The sequence below is a fragment of the Notothenia coriiceps genome, unplaced genomic scaffold (genome assembly GCF_000735185.1).
Source record: "Notothenia coriiceps isolate Sejong01 unplaced genomic scaffold, NC01 NC01_scaffold00034923, whole genome shotgun sequence".
Classification (NCBI taxonomy): Eukaryota; Metazoa; Chordata; class Actinopteri; order Perciformes; family Nototheniidae; genus Notothenia; species Notothenia coriiceps.
This window is the reverse complement of record NW_011367624.1, coordinates 15341-34966: the sequence shown is the minus strand read 5'-3', so window position 1 is coordinate 34966 and position 19626 is coordinate 15341. Positions and strand designations below refer to the sequence as shown.

The 19626-nt window shown below is 40.3% G+C and overlaps 1 protein-coding gene across 1 annotated transcript; it reads right to left on the bottom strand.

Annotated features, from left to right (window-relative positions):
- Positions 1-6363: 6363 nt before the first annotated feature.
- LOC104962491 (sodium- and chloride-dependent glycine transporter 1-like) lies at positions 6364-14124 on the bottom strand. The gene is made up of 4 exons (XM_010790921.1): positions 14071-14124; positions 10805-10961; positions 7700-7831; positions 6364-6377 (listed from the first exon to the last, which is right to left on the bottom strand). The coding sequence occupies exons 1-4, from the start codon at positions 14122-14124 to the stop codon at positions 6364-6366; spliced, it is 357 nt and encodes a 118-aa protein (XP_010789223.1).
- Between the last annotated feature and the right edge of the window lie 5502 nt (positions 14125-19626).

The window sequence follows — 19626 nt, the reverse complement described above, 5'->3', positions numbered from 1 at the left end:
CCCAATCAATCATGCTTTTCAATCTACACTCGAAAGCATGTGACGATACGTTTTTCGCTTAAAGGAGCAACTCAAAGTTACATCGAGGAAGATTTGCGTATAAGAGACAGCTTGGGTGAGAGCAGTGAGCTGTCAGTAAAATGCCTTCGCTCTATAGGAGGTGTCGCTAAATGGATTTTTTTAAGGCTGGAAATGACACGCACAGTCAGCAACTGAATGACATTTACAAATCGTATTTTGCAAGCAAGATTATCAGGCCTTTGCAGAGCTCTGCACTCTACTGTGTGCCTTCTTGTTGCATGAAGAAATGTAATGCACCTTTTTTAAGCCTAGAAGTTGACCTAGTGAAATGTGCGAGAGATGCAAACCATATTTGTATTTCAAATCAAGGTTCAAAGCGAGGAAGTAAACCTTAAGTGTGTGTGTTGCCATGAGCTAGAAAGACGTTTGTAGTTCTTGCTACACTTCTCTGGTCAGTGTCTTTCCCAGACATGTCTGCAGCTGTGAAGAGACCTCGGTCTGAAGGTTCTTGCTGCGTCTGTCGAACTGTTCCTGTGCATATGGGTAAACTCTTGGGCGTTCCTCCACAATTGGTGTATTTGAGTGCATGTCTATGCTTGTCTATGAAGCTGAAGTGCTCTGGTTGCAGTGTGAGTGGAGGGAGGATGAGAGGCAGCAGCGTAGAGAGGAGGGAAAACCTTGTATTTTACTCATCTACGTTTACTATTTGAGAGTAATAGTATTTATTCTATTTGATTAAACAAAAAAAATGAAGTTGGTATTTTTGGCGGCGTTGATGCATCCCAACCAAGCTCCAGTTATGTCGATTGGATAGGAGTCTATGAGAAAATTAACCTAATTCTTCCTTAATTTACTACCTCCTGATGAGCTTATGTTCTCAATTGTTACTTATTCCTTTTTTTTTTATAAAGTGAGGTTTATTTAATAAATTATGGTTCCATTTAGGGATGCTCCGATCGATCGGCCGCCGATCGGTGTTCTCTATAAATGCCGATCGGGAGAGCCGTAAAATACATGACACTTTTCTCTGCGCGCGGCAAAACAAGCTCGCCAAAATGGCTTCACCAGTACGGCAGTATTTTAAGGTGTCCGAAAAAGACAGTAAAATAGCGGTATGCAACGTGTGTGAAGCAGAAATCTTGCAGCTCCGCCTGCTCTGACGGACCGGTGAGCGGAGCAAAACACACACTAAGAGTTAGACCTAACACACTTAGCTATTTGATCTACCTCTGGAACAAGCTAAACTAGTTATAAATATATATTATTCTTCACGGTCGGGTCACTCATTACTGGATCAGTGAGCTGCATGAGACGATACTGACAGGCTGTCAGGAGAGAGAGAGGGGGAGAGAGGAAAAGAGAGCGCTTCCGTTAATTTCTCCCGTGTTATTATCCAAACTTGAATAATGTACTTCATTTGAATGTAATAATTATGTTCCACTCGATGGGATCGGCTATCGGCTAGGGCTGCTCGATTATGGCAAAAATCATAATCTCAATTATTTGGGTCAATAATTGTAATTGCGATTATTAAATGCGAATATTCATTGACTTTGAAAACATCCACTTATTGGAGAATTTTTTTTTGAACCATATGTTTTTAACAGTTGATTACCCTGAACTTTAAGTATAATTCAACTGAAAAAAAAAAAGTAATAATAAAAAAATTATCGTTTTATTTAGATTACGTTGTTTTCGTAATCGTTGCAAGCCATAATCGTAATCGCGATTTAAAATACGACTAATTGAGCAGCCCTAGTATCGGCCGATACTGATTCCGGCGATCGGCCCCAAAATTGGTGATCGGAGCATCACTAGTTCCATTAACAGTTAAATATAAAGTCAATTAGTGTATATTTTAGGGTGTGGCTACCTTGTGATCCACAGACCGATACCACGTGCGGTTTAGGTGTCGTTTGTTTTTTTACAAAACACTTTATCCATTAGTGTGTTTGCTTGTAGACCATAAAAAACAAACACTGATGACAGATCGAATTACAGTATGTGCTTGACCATAGTAGTTTGAATTTAAGGGAATAGTTTCAGGAGAATTCAAGATTAGATTTTGAATGTTTTCGGCATTAAACCTTCTTCAGCATTTCTTCCATCACACCTGCAGGCCTTTGTGGAGCGACAGGATTTTGGGGTAAATCACACTGATCCCGTCACTTCCAGTCTGAGCCTGCTCAGCACAGATCAGCGTTTCTCTGTTCATTCACATTTCGGACACTGAGCTGGCAGTCTTTTCCAGGTCAGCTTAGCGGAGAGATGAGTTAGGAATTGTGTATTCAGTCTGACACTGTTGGTCTCAAACCTGCGACATTATGATTGCGAAATGGAAAACACTTTTCCACTGTTCTGCTGCCAACAACGATGTACTGTTTGTGCTTAATTTACAATAGCAACAATCAATTTTACAAAGGTGTGCGTAAATAAACATTAGCATGCCTATTGTCCTTTTTTTTATTATTTGGTGATTGAGCCACCAGTTAATCACAGCTCCTGTCAATCTGTGAATCTCAGTGTGACAAAATGTTGAGCGACGCAAATTGTGTAGAGGCAAATGACCCATTCTGAGTTGTCTTAAACTTTCTTTTTTGATTGACAGCATCAGATCAGTATTCTTTTTTTCCATTGTGACCGTGTCAATCTCTGGTCAATCTCACGTAACTGAGCCTTGCCAAGCTGTGATGATGAACATTCCAACTATACCGTCACAGCAGGGAATAGCTCCTTATCTGTGTGTATAGCATCTAAAACATTTTTGGTATTCAGGCCAACCGTGACATCCACATTTGCAAGTAGCACATACCATTTTTATTTGACAATATATGTGGATATAAGACTTACTATTCCGGTCAGTAATCTTACAACAACTTGAACTGAATTGCAGTTACGTCGTATGTTTTTTTGGATCACCATTTTCTGGTTCAAGCATGGCGCCCCTATTCTTATCTCAATCAAAACAAATGGCATACTCGCAGCCTAGGCATTAACATAAGAGTGCCCTCTGTGAATTCTGAGCCCCAATTTTCTGTAAAAAAGTCCTGTTAATGCACAAATCGGGCTAAAAACTCTGTTGTTCAACATTTGCTGCTATTCTTTGGATAATTTCATTGTTGTCCTGATGGAACAAACGAGATCGCGCTGTGACTTAAAGACACCCTGGAAAAATATAAAAAAGTTGCAAACTGAATCCAAGGAGAGACGGATGGGAGACCATGTGTGGTCTTATGTAAAGCCCAGATGGTCCCAGAGAAGCATGTGACAGACATGGAGGGAGAGGGAGAGAGGAGGGTCTGTCTGTCTGACTGACAGGGGGCTCCCGGGAGCCAACACCACAGGCTACAACACCTGGGCTGAGAGAGGCAGACCTGGGGTCAGTCGAAGGGGAGAGGGATGAAACTATAAACACAGTTCAACTTTGGAACAGAGGGTTCAGCCAATACTTAGTGTTTGATACGGTCTGATTTCTACTGGATTGTGTTGATCTCCAGTATAGGTAGGCCTATACATGTAAACATGTATCCTGTTTTTGTGCCATATGTTATTGAAAAATGTATATGTATCAACCCAAACTTATTTTTTGCTAATGCAGACACTGATGCTTGCTATAATTGAGTGTTTACTAACCCTGTTCCGAGCATATAGAGTTAAATAAGACTCAATAAACCTGGCTGCAAGGACCGAATGAATGCGTCATACATTTTATAGCTACATTCAAGAGCAGTTTATTTTGTCTTCCATTATGAATTAATCAGACAATTATGTATACATAAATTAATCAATTGGTTTGCCTAGGAAATGTCAGAAAAACATAAAAATAACATGTGTTCTTCTGCAACCCAAGGTATATAATTAAAATAGCTTGTATCACTTGACCAACAGTCTAATACAGGGGTCGGCAACCCCTGGCACGCGTGCCACCATTGGCACACGGCACCGTAACCAGTGGCACACTAGGAATAAGTGGAATAAGTGTGCAAACATATTTAAATTGTATTTTCGGATCCTGAACAAGACCGCCGCCAGAGTGCGTCCACCCGTTACCTGCAGAAGGAAGCCATGCACGCAACGCAGCCCCGCTCTCTTTAACTCCAGATGACTTTCTGCCGCTTTCCTCCGTGGTGCAGTGCTGATCGTTTCACCACGGAGGAAAGCACTTCACTAATTGCAGTACCCATAAGGAGCCGTACAAATGCAGCAGTTTTTGCGTGGCTGTGTCTTTAGTTGAAAGCCCAGTGGCAATCTGCTGATCTCTCATTGAAATAATATGCTACAAAGGGGTGGACTGGCCATCTGTGTGTTGAACTTTCCTGTCGGCTCCCAGACCGTAGTCGAGGAGGGCAGAAGCAACAAGCTTCAGGTTCAATAACCCACTTTAGCNGGATGACACAGACGGGGTTTGTAGGTATTATTTCAGGTACTCTTCCACCCTAAATCTATGAAATTTGAAATCCTTTGCTTCACGTTGGTATTGTTGAAGAATAGAATTAAAGGACCCTCGCTTATAGCTCATCGAGCGGCTTATGACTTTAGGTACGTAACGTTGTTGTGTATGGGGAGAGGGTGCTTCAGGACACGTGTGAGTACGACTTCCACAGCGATATTATCTTGGCGGTCTGGGGGTGAGGAGGAGGTAGAGAGAGGCTGGGTCTATTGGCGGAAAGTGGACTGTGAGGGCCATTACGGACGTAATGTGGCTGTAGTGGTTATGTTTCAAATGCTGGAGGCTCGTCCGGGTATTGATCTCGTGAGGTGAGATCAAAAGAGGGATTGAAGATTAAAGTTAACAGATATTGTTCTAAACTGTATTAAAGTAAACATGTATTATTGGGGACTGTTTTCAAGTAATCCTATATATATATACCCTTCTCACTCACTGACCTAGATACCAGCACACACACATATTCTTTTCAGCACACACACACATATTCTTTTTAGCACACACAGATATTCTTTTCAGCACACACACATATTCTTTTCAGCACACACACATATTCTTTTCAAGGTCCTTTCTGGGCACCAATATATCTGTGTACAATGTTTGATTGTCTGGGAAAGAATAGTTTGTGTGAAATATTCCTTGGGAAAGTAAAGGAGTGAATTCAGGTGCAAGATAAAAGATTGACTCTGTCCTTGTGTAGTTCCAAAGCTCTCACGCTCTGTTAAGAAGTAAAATAAATAAAAAATACATTTTTCCCAGAACTCTGATTCGCTTAGGAGTGAAATCGACTGCCTCCAAATCTGTCTAAGTATACTGATGTTTATCCATCCAGGGGGCTTCCTGTTTCTGACTGGCTGGTCTCGATACGTGTATCGCACGGCAGTAGAACTGGAAGTCCGGAGTACTCTGTAACTTGTATGGGTTTTCTTTACCATTAAAATCAATCAGATTATTGTTATAACTTTTATGCCGGTGTTTTGAACTCCTTCTTCTTATTAATGTGACCAGGCTCATCTAACGGACGGCGCGGAGCAGAGGTGGCCTTTAAGCCACCACCACTGTGGTGTTTTGCTCCAACAATGTATATAGACTTCTTGCACATTTTTATTTTATTATATATGTTGCATCGTTGGAGGAGCTCGGGTCAGAAGAATTTCATTGCCATTTCTACACTGTAGCTTATGTGACAATAAAACTTTTGAATCAAGTGTCATGCTGTCTTCAATGGAGATCTTTCGTTACGTAACCAAGATGGCGGTTGTTACATTTGGGAAGTTTCAAGCGTTCGACGCTCGCAATTTATACCGTGATGAGAGCACCATCCAAATACAAATGAAATGTATTATTTATTCATCACAAAGACGTTTTTATTTCTACATGTTGGTGTGTTTTCCTACGAATGTACATCATCACAAGTGTTACTGAGGCAGTGAGACAACTATCTGGTTGAAAGAAAAAAGGTAATTTGCTAATGACTCCATTTGACTACATCAAAAGAGCAATTAGAAAAAAAATTTGAACATATGGAGAAAAATACAATAAATCACGAAAGCGTCCTGCAATTATAAGAAATGTCAGACTGTCTCAGTTTTCACACAAAGACAAACTCCACAGTTGTTTTTCAAGAACGTGTCCTTCCATTATTCCTTGGGTGTGTTAATCACTCAAGGCGCTCTCACCTGTGTTGATTGCGTTCATACTTTTCACCTGTGCTCTGCCTATTAAAGTTCCTCAGTTTGAAACTTACAACACTCAAGAGCAGAGAAGTTGCTATTTCTCTGGTTCTTCTTTTACCCTTTCATCTGTCACATTGCACTGGGGTTTATAGAGTTTCTCTGCTGAGCCACGTTGTAAAGCTGTGGATCATCCCTTTGTACATCTCTGCATCTGGGATCTCACTCTGATGAAACTGTTACACAAGAATCCGTCAGACACTCATTTTATAAAGGGCACTTGTTTTCTTTTACATGTTCTAGTCAAATCCCTCCCTAAATAATGTGTGTACCCTGGAGTTATTTATTAGATACCTGGTTGTAAAATAATCAAAAACAGGCTCAAGACCGTTTCAGAAGTAGAAACAGTTTGGCATCTCTTGTGATTATAGCCATTGCTACGCTGACGACACTCAATTCATTTCCCCGCTCAGAGACCCAGGTTGTCGCACGCATCTCTGCTTGTCTAGCAGACATCTCTCAGTGGATGTCTGCTCACCACCTCAAGCTCAACCTTGACAAGACTGAACTGCTTTTCCTTCCGGGAACAGATTGTCCCACTCTTGACCTAACAATCAACATCGGCCCCTCTGTTGTTTCCCCGACTCAGACTGCAAGGAATCTGGGTGTGACCCTAGATAACAAACTGTCCTTCACTGCAAACATAGCTGCTACAACCCGCTGCTGCAGATACACTCTTTACAACATCAGGAGAATACGTCCCCAGCTGACTCAGAAAGCGACGTAGCTTCTGGTCCAGGCTCTCATCATCTCACGCCTAGACTACTGCAACTCCCTTTTGGCTGGTCTACCTGCATGTGCCATCCGACCTCTGCAGCTCATCCAGAATGCAGCGGCTCGTCTGGTCTTCAACCTTCCAAAATTCTCCCACACCACGCCGCTCCTCCGCTCACATCACTGGATTCCAGTAACTGCTAGAATCGACTTCAAGACACCGGTACTTGCGTACCATGCTGCGAATGGATCTGACCCTTCCTACATCCAGGACATAGTTAAACCATACACCCCAGCACGTGCACTCCACTCTGCAACGGCCAAACGGCTCGCTGCACCAGCACTGCGAGGGGGACCCAAGTTCCCATCAGCAAAAACACGTGGGTTTGCTATCCTGGCTCCAAAATGGTGGAATGAGCTCCCCATTGAAATCAGAACAGCAGAAAGCCTACACATCTTCCGGCGCAGACTGAAAACTAATCTCTTTCGACTCCACTTTGAGCGATAGAACTATTAAAAAAGAATTGCTAACTAAGCACTTATATAATAATAAAGGACTGGCTTATCTAAAGCCAGTTGAGTAGCACTTGAAATGTTTTAGCTCTATGAAACCTGATGTACTTATATGATTCTTGTTGGTCGAATGCACTTATTGTAAGTCGCTTTGGATAAAAGCGTCAGCTAAATGCAATGTAATAAAAATAAAGCTGGCGGCGCTGCCAAACCCCACAAACAACACACAATCCCAAATGTTTATTGGGAGTTCAAACCCGTTGACACTTACCTTTGAACACGGGGCTGATCTTCCATACTCCCAGACACCCCTGGCTGGCGAACTGACCAAAGGACAGCTCCAGGAAGAAAAGAGGGATTCCACAGAACACCAGCATGATGAAGTAGGGTAACATGAAGGCACCTGCAGGAGAGAGGCACTCAATCACTGCCTTTGTCTATGATCTGTGGGGACTGAAAGTTGTATATAAAATAGACAGTAAACAATGTTATGTTTAATTGTGTACGTTTTAGTGCTTTATTACTGGTGTGTGAGCACCTCAAAATGTATTTTCTGCTGATGGATAGTAATCCAACACACCAAGTAAACGTTCTTTCAAGCATTTTTGTGTGATTTGTTGGAAAATCCTAAAAAACATCAGTCTAGTTACTGTAAAAACGCTTTTTTTTAAGCTAATGTATAACTGCATAGTACCCTCAGCACTAAAAATATAAGGTGAAGAAAAATGGCCGCCATCATTTCCACCTCGGCAACCAAAAGCTGATGCCTAGTTTCCTGGTAACTTTTAATAGTTAGTGTTGAGCACTTTTGTGTAATGTCATCTAAAGACACAAATTGAAGGAAATTAATAAAAGAAAGAATAGAACATAAAAAATCAAACAAAGACCTCATCTGTCATGGCAACCTCCCCTAGGTAAGTGGAGAGGTCACTGCGCGAGTGTGTTCAGTGGTGCAGCAACTCTCTAGTGGTTCAGACTGGAACAGAAACCAGACAATCATCCAAAGGGAACGTCTGTGCGTCAGGACAGTCATCTGTTTTTTGAGAGTGTGTGTGGTTTTGTATATATGCCCTTTTGCAATTTGGGTAGGTGCAACCAGCTGATACCAAAACTTCCTCTGTGTGTGTAAGCTGCAGGTAGAAGCTGATGTGAGACCTACTGCCTAGTCCTTGCACATGAATTTAGGTATTTTACAAGCATTAAAATATTTGAAGCACGGAATCATCGACTTAGAGTACCTCGACTAAATTCACAACTTTTCAGTATAGTTTAGTATTTTTCTAGGAGCCATGGAAAAAAGATGTCATGATGATCCAGGCCAAAGTAATTGCGATTCACCATATTATCAGATACCATCAAAAATATGCTTAAAGCTCTTAAAATGGCACCAAAACATACTGGAATAACTTCACGTAGCATATTGCTAAGATACAAATACTGTTGTGTTGTAAAAGATTGTTTGTAAAAATCAAGAATCAGAATCAGGTTTATTGTCCTACATACAAGAAATGTGCTTTGGTGTATACCTAATCACAAAAAGAGGAATTACATTTAGAATAAAATAAGAGCAAATTTTGTAAAACAATAAAATGTTCAAGAAGAATATGTACAGTATACCTATAACACATCATAAGACTCCACTGCATTGAAAAGGATAAACTGATTTTCTTAAGGGCAACATTGAATTGGTTTGCTCTTTCTACATTATTATTTCTTTCATTTTAAATCAGGCTATAATGTTCACTTATCTGCCAGGAAAGCGTGCAACACAGAATTTTCAAGTAAAAGGATATTTCCAGCTATCCCGATAATGTCAATTTACAATAATTTCTTGTTTTGTTTTATTACGATCCATGATCCTATATCAAGCTTTCCTTATTTTCAAGAAATATTAAGTACACATTTGTATCTATTTAATTTAATAACGCCTCTTTTTGATGCATTTAACTTGATGGCAGAAAGACTTTAAGGGCTTGAATACAGTTTGTTTTAATCAGGGTCTTGTGCTTTGAATACAATGGCTGCATGGCAGATATAGCACGTCAGCGGAAGCAGCTGGATCCACTCGGTGCACTCAGACACATTTTGACAGCATTCACAGCCCAATTAACAATAATGTAGTGACGCAAATCTAGACCCGATGCTTAAAAAGACACGTTGTATTGAGGTTATGTGCATAAAGTGTGAGAGCAACATGGCTGGTTCAATCAGACAGACGTGATGTAGCTGTGAAAAGTAAAAAAGGTGCACTGATGTGGAATACAGTTGATATACAGGTGATCTGTTAAGTGATGTGAAATGGGTCAATTAGTTTTATAATCACATTCCCTACACAAGTCTATAAATATAGCTAACACTGAACACACATGGATTTATTTTTGTTTCAATGTATGAAAACCAGAATGTATTGTTTCCCCTTTTAATCTGTTTAGTTTGGAGGTTACATTACAGCTGTTTTGACTTCTTGAATAGTTTTTAAAAGCCCACAGATGTTTATTAGGAACAATTTTAGAAAGTCTTTACTATCAGATACATTCCTTAATGGTTAAAGTAGTACACTGATTTAATAAATGACTAGTTTGAATACAGTTAGTTGTAAATAATCTAACATATTTCACACTAATTTAGCTGATGAATTAGCATAGTAGCTATCCACTCTTTCCTTTATGTTCAACCTATGCACTTTCTAGGCTTGTTTTGAAAAACTTAGTTTTGTGAGAGCTGTTAAGAGTCAACCATTTGCACCAGTGAACATAAACATGACTTTTGTTTCAGTCAAGTTGATAAAGAAAGCTTCTAAAATATAGCTTTACGGAGCTAAACATTCCTTACTTACAGATAGTCTACAGGTTTCAAATGTGTAATTGCTACGGGAGTTAATATCTCGGTAGCTCACAATTCAATATGAATCATTGATTCCATACCCAGGGGTGCTAATTTCAGGACATCCTCAGAGGTAGTGTGGCAAATAACACTATGAGAATGTGCGTGTTATAAATATAAGAATTATGAGGTTTTTACATTTGGAAAAAATAACCGGAACTATGTAAAGACATGAAAACAAAAAGGTAACTTTTATTCACGCTAAACTTGCTCAATTGAAAAACATTACCTGCATACATTAAACTGAAAGGCTAGCTGCCTTTTTATGCCTCGAAAACATTCCAATTATTCAACTGAATTTTCACAAAATAACACTGTTATTTTATTTATAAAAAATCAAAACGAATGCTTTGTAAATGTTACTTGGCATGTAGTATTATGACTGAGGTTCTTTTGTGGAAAAAAATATGTTTCACCCACTTCATCTGTATATCTCTCCATGTATGTCATAGGTTGGTCACCTTTTTAAAAGTCAACTCAATGAAAGACATACCTCCTCCATTTCTGTAGCAGAGGTAGGGAAACCTCCAGACGTTGCCCAGGCCCACCGCGTAGCCCACGCTGGTGAGGACAAACTCAATCTGGTTCCCCCAGTTCCCTCTCCGGGAGTTTTCATCCTTCTTCACCGGCTCACCTGGAACTGCTCCATTCTACAACAAACAGAGGGACAACACATGTTAAAAGCACTTTCTTTACAATCAATCCCATGTGTCTGAAATGCCACATTTGTGGAAGCACATTCATTCATACGACGATGGAGAATAATTAACATCTTAAGGTTGCATGTGGAGTCGAATTATTCATGTTCTACAATATTCCTGTAACATACTATCTGCTCTACCCCAGAGTGCAGCATAAGGTGTGTTAGCTGGAGCAGACAGGATGTAAAGTGAAATCTGCGCCTTAAGATCAGCCGATAAGCATTTGGTCTTGTCGTCCTGATTTCGAGCTTTTCCTCTCCTCCCTCCCTCCCTCCCTCCATCACTCCATCTGCTGGCATCAGATGGTCCCTCTCCTCTGACCTCCTTCCTAACCTCAGCTGTGTCGGACTGTCTGTGCTTTTGTGGGTGCACATGAACACACTCGTGCAGAAAAATAAATACAGCTAATTGTGATGAGCTCGTTTTTGCACAATGTACTTGTAGTACTCTCGGATCAGTCATCAACAAACTGAAATTGTGTAATAGCTTTGGTTATTTTTACACATTTTTTCAATCTTTTTTGATTTAGCTGTGGCTGATGATTCTAAAAACATAAAAGGTGTATGGCGTAAACACAGTTCTCGATGGGCAAAAGGACAATTTTTGAGGTGGTGGATTGTGATGCTTTCCAAAAATAAAAGGTTTAAAGTAGAAGTAAGGATATTTACTCATGTAAAAACTAAATTGTGGCCCTGGATTACATGTAACATTGTGTATATCTAGAAGCCAATAGCATTTTGATGCAACATTTTGAATTTGTGTGCCTACTCAAGTTATTTTAAGTTGGCCAATTCTAACATATTCCTAGTTGTACTAATTGGTAAGTGAGTTCCAATTAGTAGTTTTTTTTGGAACAAACTAGGATGAATTAAGTGTTAATCTTTAAATGGAAAGGTTTGACTAAACCATTAAGAAATCTGGAAAGCGAATGATTGTGCCTCAAAGGTCTAGGAAAGAAGGCAATATGGACTATTAAACTAGTTATTTTTTCCAGTAATATATACTTAATATTTTGTCGGTGGTTCATAACATTCCTTGTTGACAATAAAAGGTCTAAAGATTTGATTGTGGGAGTTTGTTTTCTATTTTTGGAGTTTTTATTGTAGTTCTTTTAATATGTAGACGCAGCTCTCTGGTTTATATGCATTAACAATGTCTATGCGAACTAGGCGCAGTTGTATGCATGGCGCCATAATGAAAACGTATTTCCCTCATTCATGCTGCCTGTGTTATCTGTGTATAGCAGGGCCAGATTTCCAGAGGCTCAGTGAATGAATAGCTCGAGAAAAATGTGAATTACTTGTCATAAAAAAAACCCCCTCTTTTATGCTTTTAAAAAAATCACATAATCTTTAGCTGTCATTGGAAAATACACTACGTGCCTGTAGACAAGTAAACCATATACCGGTACACAAGAATGACAGTTTTTCAGCAAAGTTAAACTGCTTTGTTAACAGTTTTATTTGTGGAAAAAATAATAATATAAGAGCAATAGAGAGACATTTATGTTTTGTTCCAATTACATGAAACTGCTGCAGGACAGACACCAAGCCCAGGGGAAAGCATGTTGTTGTTACTCACACACACACACAAACACACACACTCACACACACCTCCTAGGCCGTGCTCCTTCCAACAGAGCAAAATCTTGTTCATCAGCAAAAATATCAACAAAGCAACCACAATGACACAAAACAACCTCTACACTATGCTCCCATTGGATTCAAAGTTCAACTCTGAGGCAGCGCCAAGCACAACTAATGAGAGAGTCAGTAAAACAGCAAAATAAAACAAACAGCTGCCATGTTTTTCCCAAAGGCTTCGTCTTACTTGGACTCTGGCTGTGTTTGCATGTCAGGAGGGCAAGACAAAAGGCATCCTTGACCTTTTTTTTGTAAAGTAGAGTGGAGGCTGCAGGTGGGACAGACAGGAAGATCAACAAACACAAGTGGTTGATAGTGAGGAGTGAAGTCACGATCACAGCAGGGTGTAAGGAGCAACCCTTTGGAGGGTCACGCGCTACAATGTCCCCGCCTGGAGTTCACTGTGGAAGGAAAAGCAGCAGAGGAGTCGTGTGCAGCTGTGTGTGTGTTATTTTTTGCACCCTCTATTCGGCACTACAGCATGTACATCTGACTTACCTATCAGCAACTAGGTGTGTGCCTTTATAAGATACACAAGCACATGCACGAGTGCTCAGGTTGACAGCTTGGTTCAGGTCTGCACCCTGACAAACCAAAAGGAGAGAAAACTCTGGGAATAGCAATGACCCATGAGTCTATGGCGTACACTCTTTAAAAATCGACCTGACATATTGAAGACAGGCACACGGTCGGGTTTAAATTCAGTGGTAAAGTGAGTGAGGTGAAAGAAAGTGGAGGGCATGAGTGGAGGATGTTCTTTTACAGACACTGGGCTGTTGCAGTGTAGTTGCTAAATTTAGTATCAAGTATGCTGACATTTGCATTAAAGCAAGGATGGGCAATCTGTAGCGTATAGAAAGCTCTAGAGAGCTGATTTAAACCTTGGATGCTTTGTATTCGTTTGAATTTTTTGACATGGTGTCCCATGAATGTTATAAGCATGCATTCAAAGCATCATTTAAAGCCATCTTTTGTAGTACTGAAAGAGCAAAACTAAATCTCAAAACAAAGCTTAAAGTCATGAAAAAATATATAAAAACGCGTTAATAACGCAATTTGTTTTTAACGCCACTAATTATTTTAACGTGCGATCAACACATGTGTATTTGTCCTCGGCCTGCCCCGTAGTTTCAGAGCCCAAAGGCTTGACGTTGTTGTTGTAGTTGTTGTTGTTGTTAATTGGATGTTGTTTTAAACAGCAAGCCAAGCACACAGAGATGCTGACAGCCCCGCTCCTACCGCTCGCTTGCGACAGACCACGCTTGAAAGTTTGCCGGGGAGATGCCTGGACAGTAACAGCGATAGCTAAATGGGGGACTACAGCTTAACATTGTGGAGGACGAGGGGCTGCGTTAGATAATTCGGATCGCATCCAATATGTCGACTGCACATCACAGCGCATTATTTTGACCCACAGTGGGAACTTCATTCCCATGCTTCGACTGAAGATGATTACAGAGGAGCGGCATTTCGCCGACAACTGTAAACAGGCTTGTCTGTTTGAGCAACTGGCTCAGTGCAAAGAAGTAGACTTTTTTTGTTTCCTTGTACGATGTGAGGGTCTAAGCCAGGACAGAGGGTGTTGTATTGTCATACTGATATTCTGTACAAACTGTGAAGACCACTGAGACAAATGTAACATTTGTGATATTGGGCTATATAAATAAACATTGATTGATTGATTGACAGGAGTATTAAAAAAAATATTCCTCTAAGGTACATTTAGAACAGATACAAAATGTGCGATTAATCGCGTTTAACTATTTGAATCGACTGACAGCCCTAATGTTTACATTTAGATGCTATACAAAATAAATATACAATGAGATTTTGTAGTGCAACCATGTTACAGTGCGCAGTAACTACAGTATGTAACTATGTTTTGAAAGATGCTACAATGAAGTTTATTATTATCAAATCTTTTAAGTAACTTCAGTCCTAAAGAAATATACATTCTTCAGGATCTTTAAATTAAAGTTTGTTTACATAATGATTATGGTTATTAACGACATAGATGTTGATGCAATTTATTTTTGGTTGTGAAGAGTCACATTTCTTAAAACAAAGTTTAGTATTTTACAAAACTAAAATGTTTTTAATATATCATATTATAATATTGTTGTTTTAACTTTCACAGAGTTTAACTTTTAAATAAGTACACAACTAAACCATTTTATATTCATTCATATTTAGGGTCTGAGACCTAGGTCGGCGAAGACCCTATTGAAATCGGTCGCACAGCGACCGATAAACCTGCGAAACACACCCAAAACAGGGAAAACGACCGGCAAAAGCACAGAAAAGGTTCGGAAATGATGAAAGCTGATAGGCCGCGCGAGCCCAGTCGCATAATTGNCCATCAGAACAACCTTCTTGATCCGCACCAGTCTGGTTTCAAGGCAGGTCACTCAACAGAAACTGCTCTCCTTGCTGTCTCTGAGGAACTGCACACGGCTAAAGAGCCGTGTGCAGTTCCTCAGAGACAGCAAGGAGAGCAGTTTCTGTTGAGTGACCTGCCTTGAAACCAGACTGGTGCGGATCAAGAAGGTTGTTCTGATGGAGATAACAGGAGAGTTGTTTAAAGACAGCGCGTTCAAGTGTTTTAGACAGGAACGGGAGGAGAGAGACAGGCCTGTAGTTTATAACATCAGACGGGTTGAGAGTGGGTTTCTTTAGGAGAGGGTCTACTCTTGCCTCCTTAAGACTGTTTGGAAAGTGACCAGAAGTTAGAGAAGTGTTGATGAAATGGGTGAGAAACGATAGAATATCAGGAGCGATAGTCTGAAGGAGGTTTGAGGGGATAGGTTCCAGAGGACAGGAGGTACTACAGGCAGAAGTAATGAGGGTAAGAACCTCACTTGGAGAGAGAGGGGAAAAAGAGGTTAGTGTGTGGGTGAAAGGAGGGTCTGGTGACCCAGCGGTGAGTAAAGGTGAGTCAGAAAAAGAAGAGCAAATATAATCAACCTTTTTTTCAAAGTAGTTAACAAAGTCGCTTGACAGAAGGGAGGAGGGGGAAGGGGCTTTGTGGGGGTCCAAGAGGGTGGAGAAGATGGAAAATAGTTTTTGGGGATTTGAAGTCGATCCATATGTATCAGGCTCTGGGTGACATAACCAACTAACCCTGCAGCATCAGAGTGTTGTAAATGAACACACAACCCCCTGTGCTTATGTGCACGTTAAGTGTGTGGTTTCTATTAATTATTCTAAACCGTTAAACATTGTAAACACTTCACAGTTTGAGCAAAACTTGTGAATCACTTTGTGAAGTTATCTCTTCGCAAATAACTTCATCAAAGATTTATTACTGATCCTACCTCATGGCCAAGTGAGCCCGGCTGTGAAATGACCAAAAATTGCCTTTAGCACTTTTCACAGCGTACTTGACTGCAATGTGTCATAGCTGGGTTCCTTAAAATGTATCCTGCAGTTTTCTGTTGTGAAACTAGGGGGCAGCATTGGATGCAGTAGCTCAGTCTGTAGGGACTGGGCTTGTGAACTGAAGGGTTGCCGGTTCAAGTGTTGATCAGACCAAAAGTAAAAAGTTTGGACTGGTACAGGCAGGGGCCAGGTCACTTCCTGGGCATCAAGTTGTCCTCAAGCTTATAATAAAGAGTATTCTTCTTACCATCAAACTTGTGGAGGTAAAGAAATAATAACATAAACCTGCTATTTGTAAGGTCTGACTCAATCTAAAACATGAAACATCATAATATGTTTTGATATATAACCCTAACTTAACCCTAACCCTAAGCAATACACAGTAAGAGGTAATCATTCTGTGCTTAGTTTAAACATTAATATGTATGTTTGGTGTCATACTCAGGGCAGCCAACAATTCAAGTAATAAGATGGGCATGTGGTGAGAGCATCTGAACATTTGTAATTGTATGTTATCAATGTAATGTGGGTCAACAGGTCTTATGATATTGATCTTAAGATAGATATCTTTCAGCACATGGTGTTGGCAATCTTTGCATTCACCCATGGTTAAGAATGCAATTTTATGTAAAGAACCAGTGAGTAATGTGAGGTCAATTCACTTTTATATACAAATGTATCAGCTTGAAGTGAAGAGAAACTTAACAAAACTATGGGTGTTTCTCAATCTCGAATACGCTTGCTTGGTAGCACATGTCTTCCGAGTGTCTTGCTTCAGAAGCGAGGCAAGAATACTTCCTGGCATTCGGAAAACGAAGAGTGGAACAGGCGAGCAAGTGTGCAGGTGTGCGTCATATGAGAGGCCCGTCTTACATTTTTCCGCCACAGATTTGGGGAAATTGGTCAGTGCGCAAAGCATTATGGGGATTTTAAGACCGCGGAGTCTAAACATGTGCAGCCTCGAAATTTCTCAAAACGAAGTACGCCGGGCTCGGTAGAATTCCAAGTATACTGGACATTGGAACAGTACTTCGGCGGCACTCGATGACGTAGTATGCTTGAAATAGTGGCTCTGGAGCAGCTTTACTCGAGATTGAGAAACACCCATAGTTTGTGGATGCCCCTACAAACACATTATGTGTTATAGCAGGAAAGTGAGGATTAACCAGTTAGACATTTTGAGACACTTCAATACAATATGAAGTCGTACAAAGTTTCACTAAAGTTGTTTGATTTCATTTTACAAATAACATTTATTTATTTGCTTCCTAAGGATGCAGCCTTTGCATTTGCTTCACATTTTCATTCTAACGTGTTCCCATTGTGTCTTCTTTACCCTTCAGGTGTGGGCTATGGCATGATGGTGGTTTCCACCTACATTGGGATCTATTACAACGTGGTCATTTGTATATCCTTCTACTACTTTTTCCAGTCAATGACACACTTGTTGCCATGGACCTACTGTAACAATCCCTGGAACACACCGGACTGCAGTGGCGTGTTTAGCAGCAACTTCACCACCAGACTGGCTAACGTTAGCACCAGCCTGGTGGAAGGGGTGACCGAGGTAGTCAACCGCACCAAGAGGACCAGCCCCAGTGAGGAATACTGGAAGTAAGTCTCTGATACATCAGTAATACGACAAGTAAAAACCAAAGTCCTTCAGCATTACCATTTCTGATTATATTCGTCAAACTCCAAGGTGCAGGAATATGGTAAAGGAGTATCCGCATCATAGATAGTAAAGCAAGGATCGGCACGATACCGATAGGGTGCTTGATAATAGCACCATGATCTGCACATCATTGACCTTTTCTCAGGCGCTGATTCTCAAAAGTTATTGCGCAAATGTTATCACATCCCTAACCCATCGGAGAGGTTTGCAGGGTTTTTTACGTCCATCCAAATCCCCACAATGACAGGAGGATGAAAGAGTAGGGGGAAAGGATAGGGATACAAGGAAAAAAATGGTTAATTGTTTATCATTTATGTATTTCACCTTTTTTCCCTCATGAAGTGTTGAATCTGACATATAGAGGTGCTTTAATATTATTATGTAATGAAGTGTCATTGCATCCAATCAATGCATCCCATATAAAAAAATGAAGAGGAGCCTCTTTATAATAATGTGAGGCAGTTACCTCTAGACTCTTGACAGTATTTTCAATGAGGCTCATTTGCATAGAAAAAGGCACATTTTGCGCCAAATATATGCATATTATCTGCATTTTAATTTGTGCAAAGAGCACAGGAGCTCGTATTTATGTAGGTTCAGCGGCTGCTAAAACAATGCAATTCTCCTTTTAGTTTTTTGAATTTTTCAAAGGTAATCAAGTGAGTAATCCTTAGCTCCTATAAGCTTGCCGAAAATAGGGCTTGTTTTACTGGCAAGCATTTAAATATTTCTACTAGATTTAAGTTGAAATGTAGCAGCTTCTGAGCAGTGTGGGACATGAAGGAGATGTACCTTTGTTCAGTATATTGGACAACTCCATTTTAATATCAGTATCATTGATAGGATATGTATACACAGTCAATGAAGGGCTTTCAAAGTGCACCTGCTATTTAAGTTTATGAACAGTAGTGCAGCTGAAGATTAAAAGGGGTGGAGTCATAGGCGGCGCGTGAGGCTCAGGTTTGGGAAGGCTAAATCACTTTTTTTTACCTGACGCTGCCCGCCTCCGGCGTCTATAGAAAAGAGATCAACTCTCAGTGAAAGCACCGCCTGCTGACCAATCAGAGCTCAGTGTGCGGAGTTTAAATCTATCAAGTCATATTACAGGATAAAGGAAATACAGTTTAAAACTGCCGTATGCAGAGAAGACGCCGACGTGTCGCACTTATGATTCATATCTCGTCATCAATCAGTACATCGATCATATAATATATCATATTTCCTTATCTGAGCCAGCTTCTCGAGCCGTATCTGGCCGTGCATCACCTACATTGTCACATACTGTATATGTAGACCTATTATTTTAAGCAAACATTAAGTTACTTAATGTGACTTACTTGTGTTGTTACTTAAGTGTTACGAAACACTCAACTCAAATGTAATTAAAGTCAGATCCACTCGTGTCTTAGATGGGGCAGTGCTATCATAAAACTGTTGTATGCTTTCAAACACACTTATTTTTTAACCAGTTGTTCTGTATTCACCTTGCAGGTGCAACTATGTCGCTTGTATCCTGGATTATATGTTTAAATCATGGATGTTTAAAGTTCATATTTGTCTAATATTAGTTTACTTTTCATTAATAATGAAGTACGACACTGAGCTGTCAGTATACTTGTCCCTGTTTGTGATTGGTCAAATGTAGCTAACCCCGCCCCTTTCATGTGAATGCGCTCTCAGCTGGAGAGAGAAACCCTGGCTTGATTTACCGAGTTGATAACCAGCGTCGTAGGACCGCTTAGCGAGAGCACGTTTGTTAGGGTTAGTTAAGATAACTCAAACATATCCAGGGTATGTTGAACTGGCTTCGTACAGAGCACAGGTGGCTGCATAGCAGCGCTAATGTCAAAGACACAAACAGTATACATTTTATTTTTATTTTACCAGGATGCAGTGACAAAAATATTTGGGAAGGCTT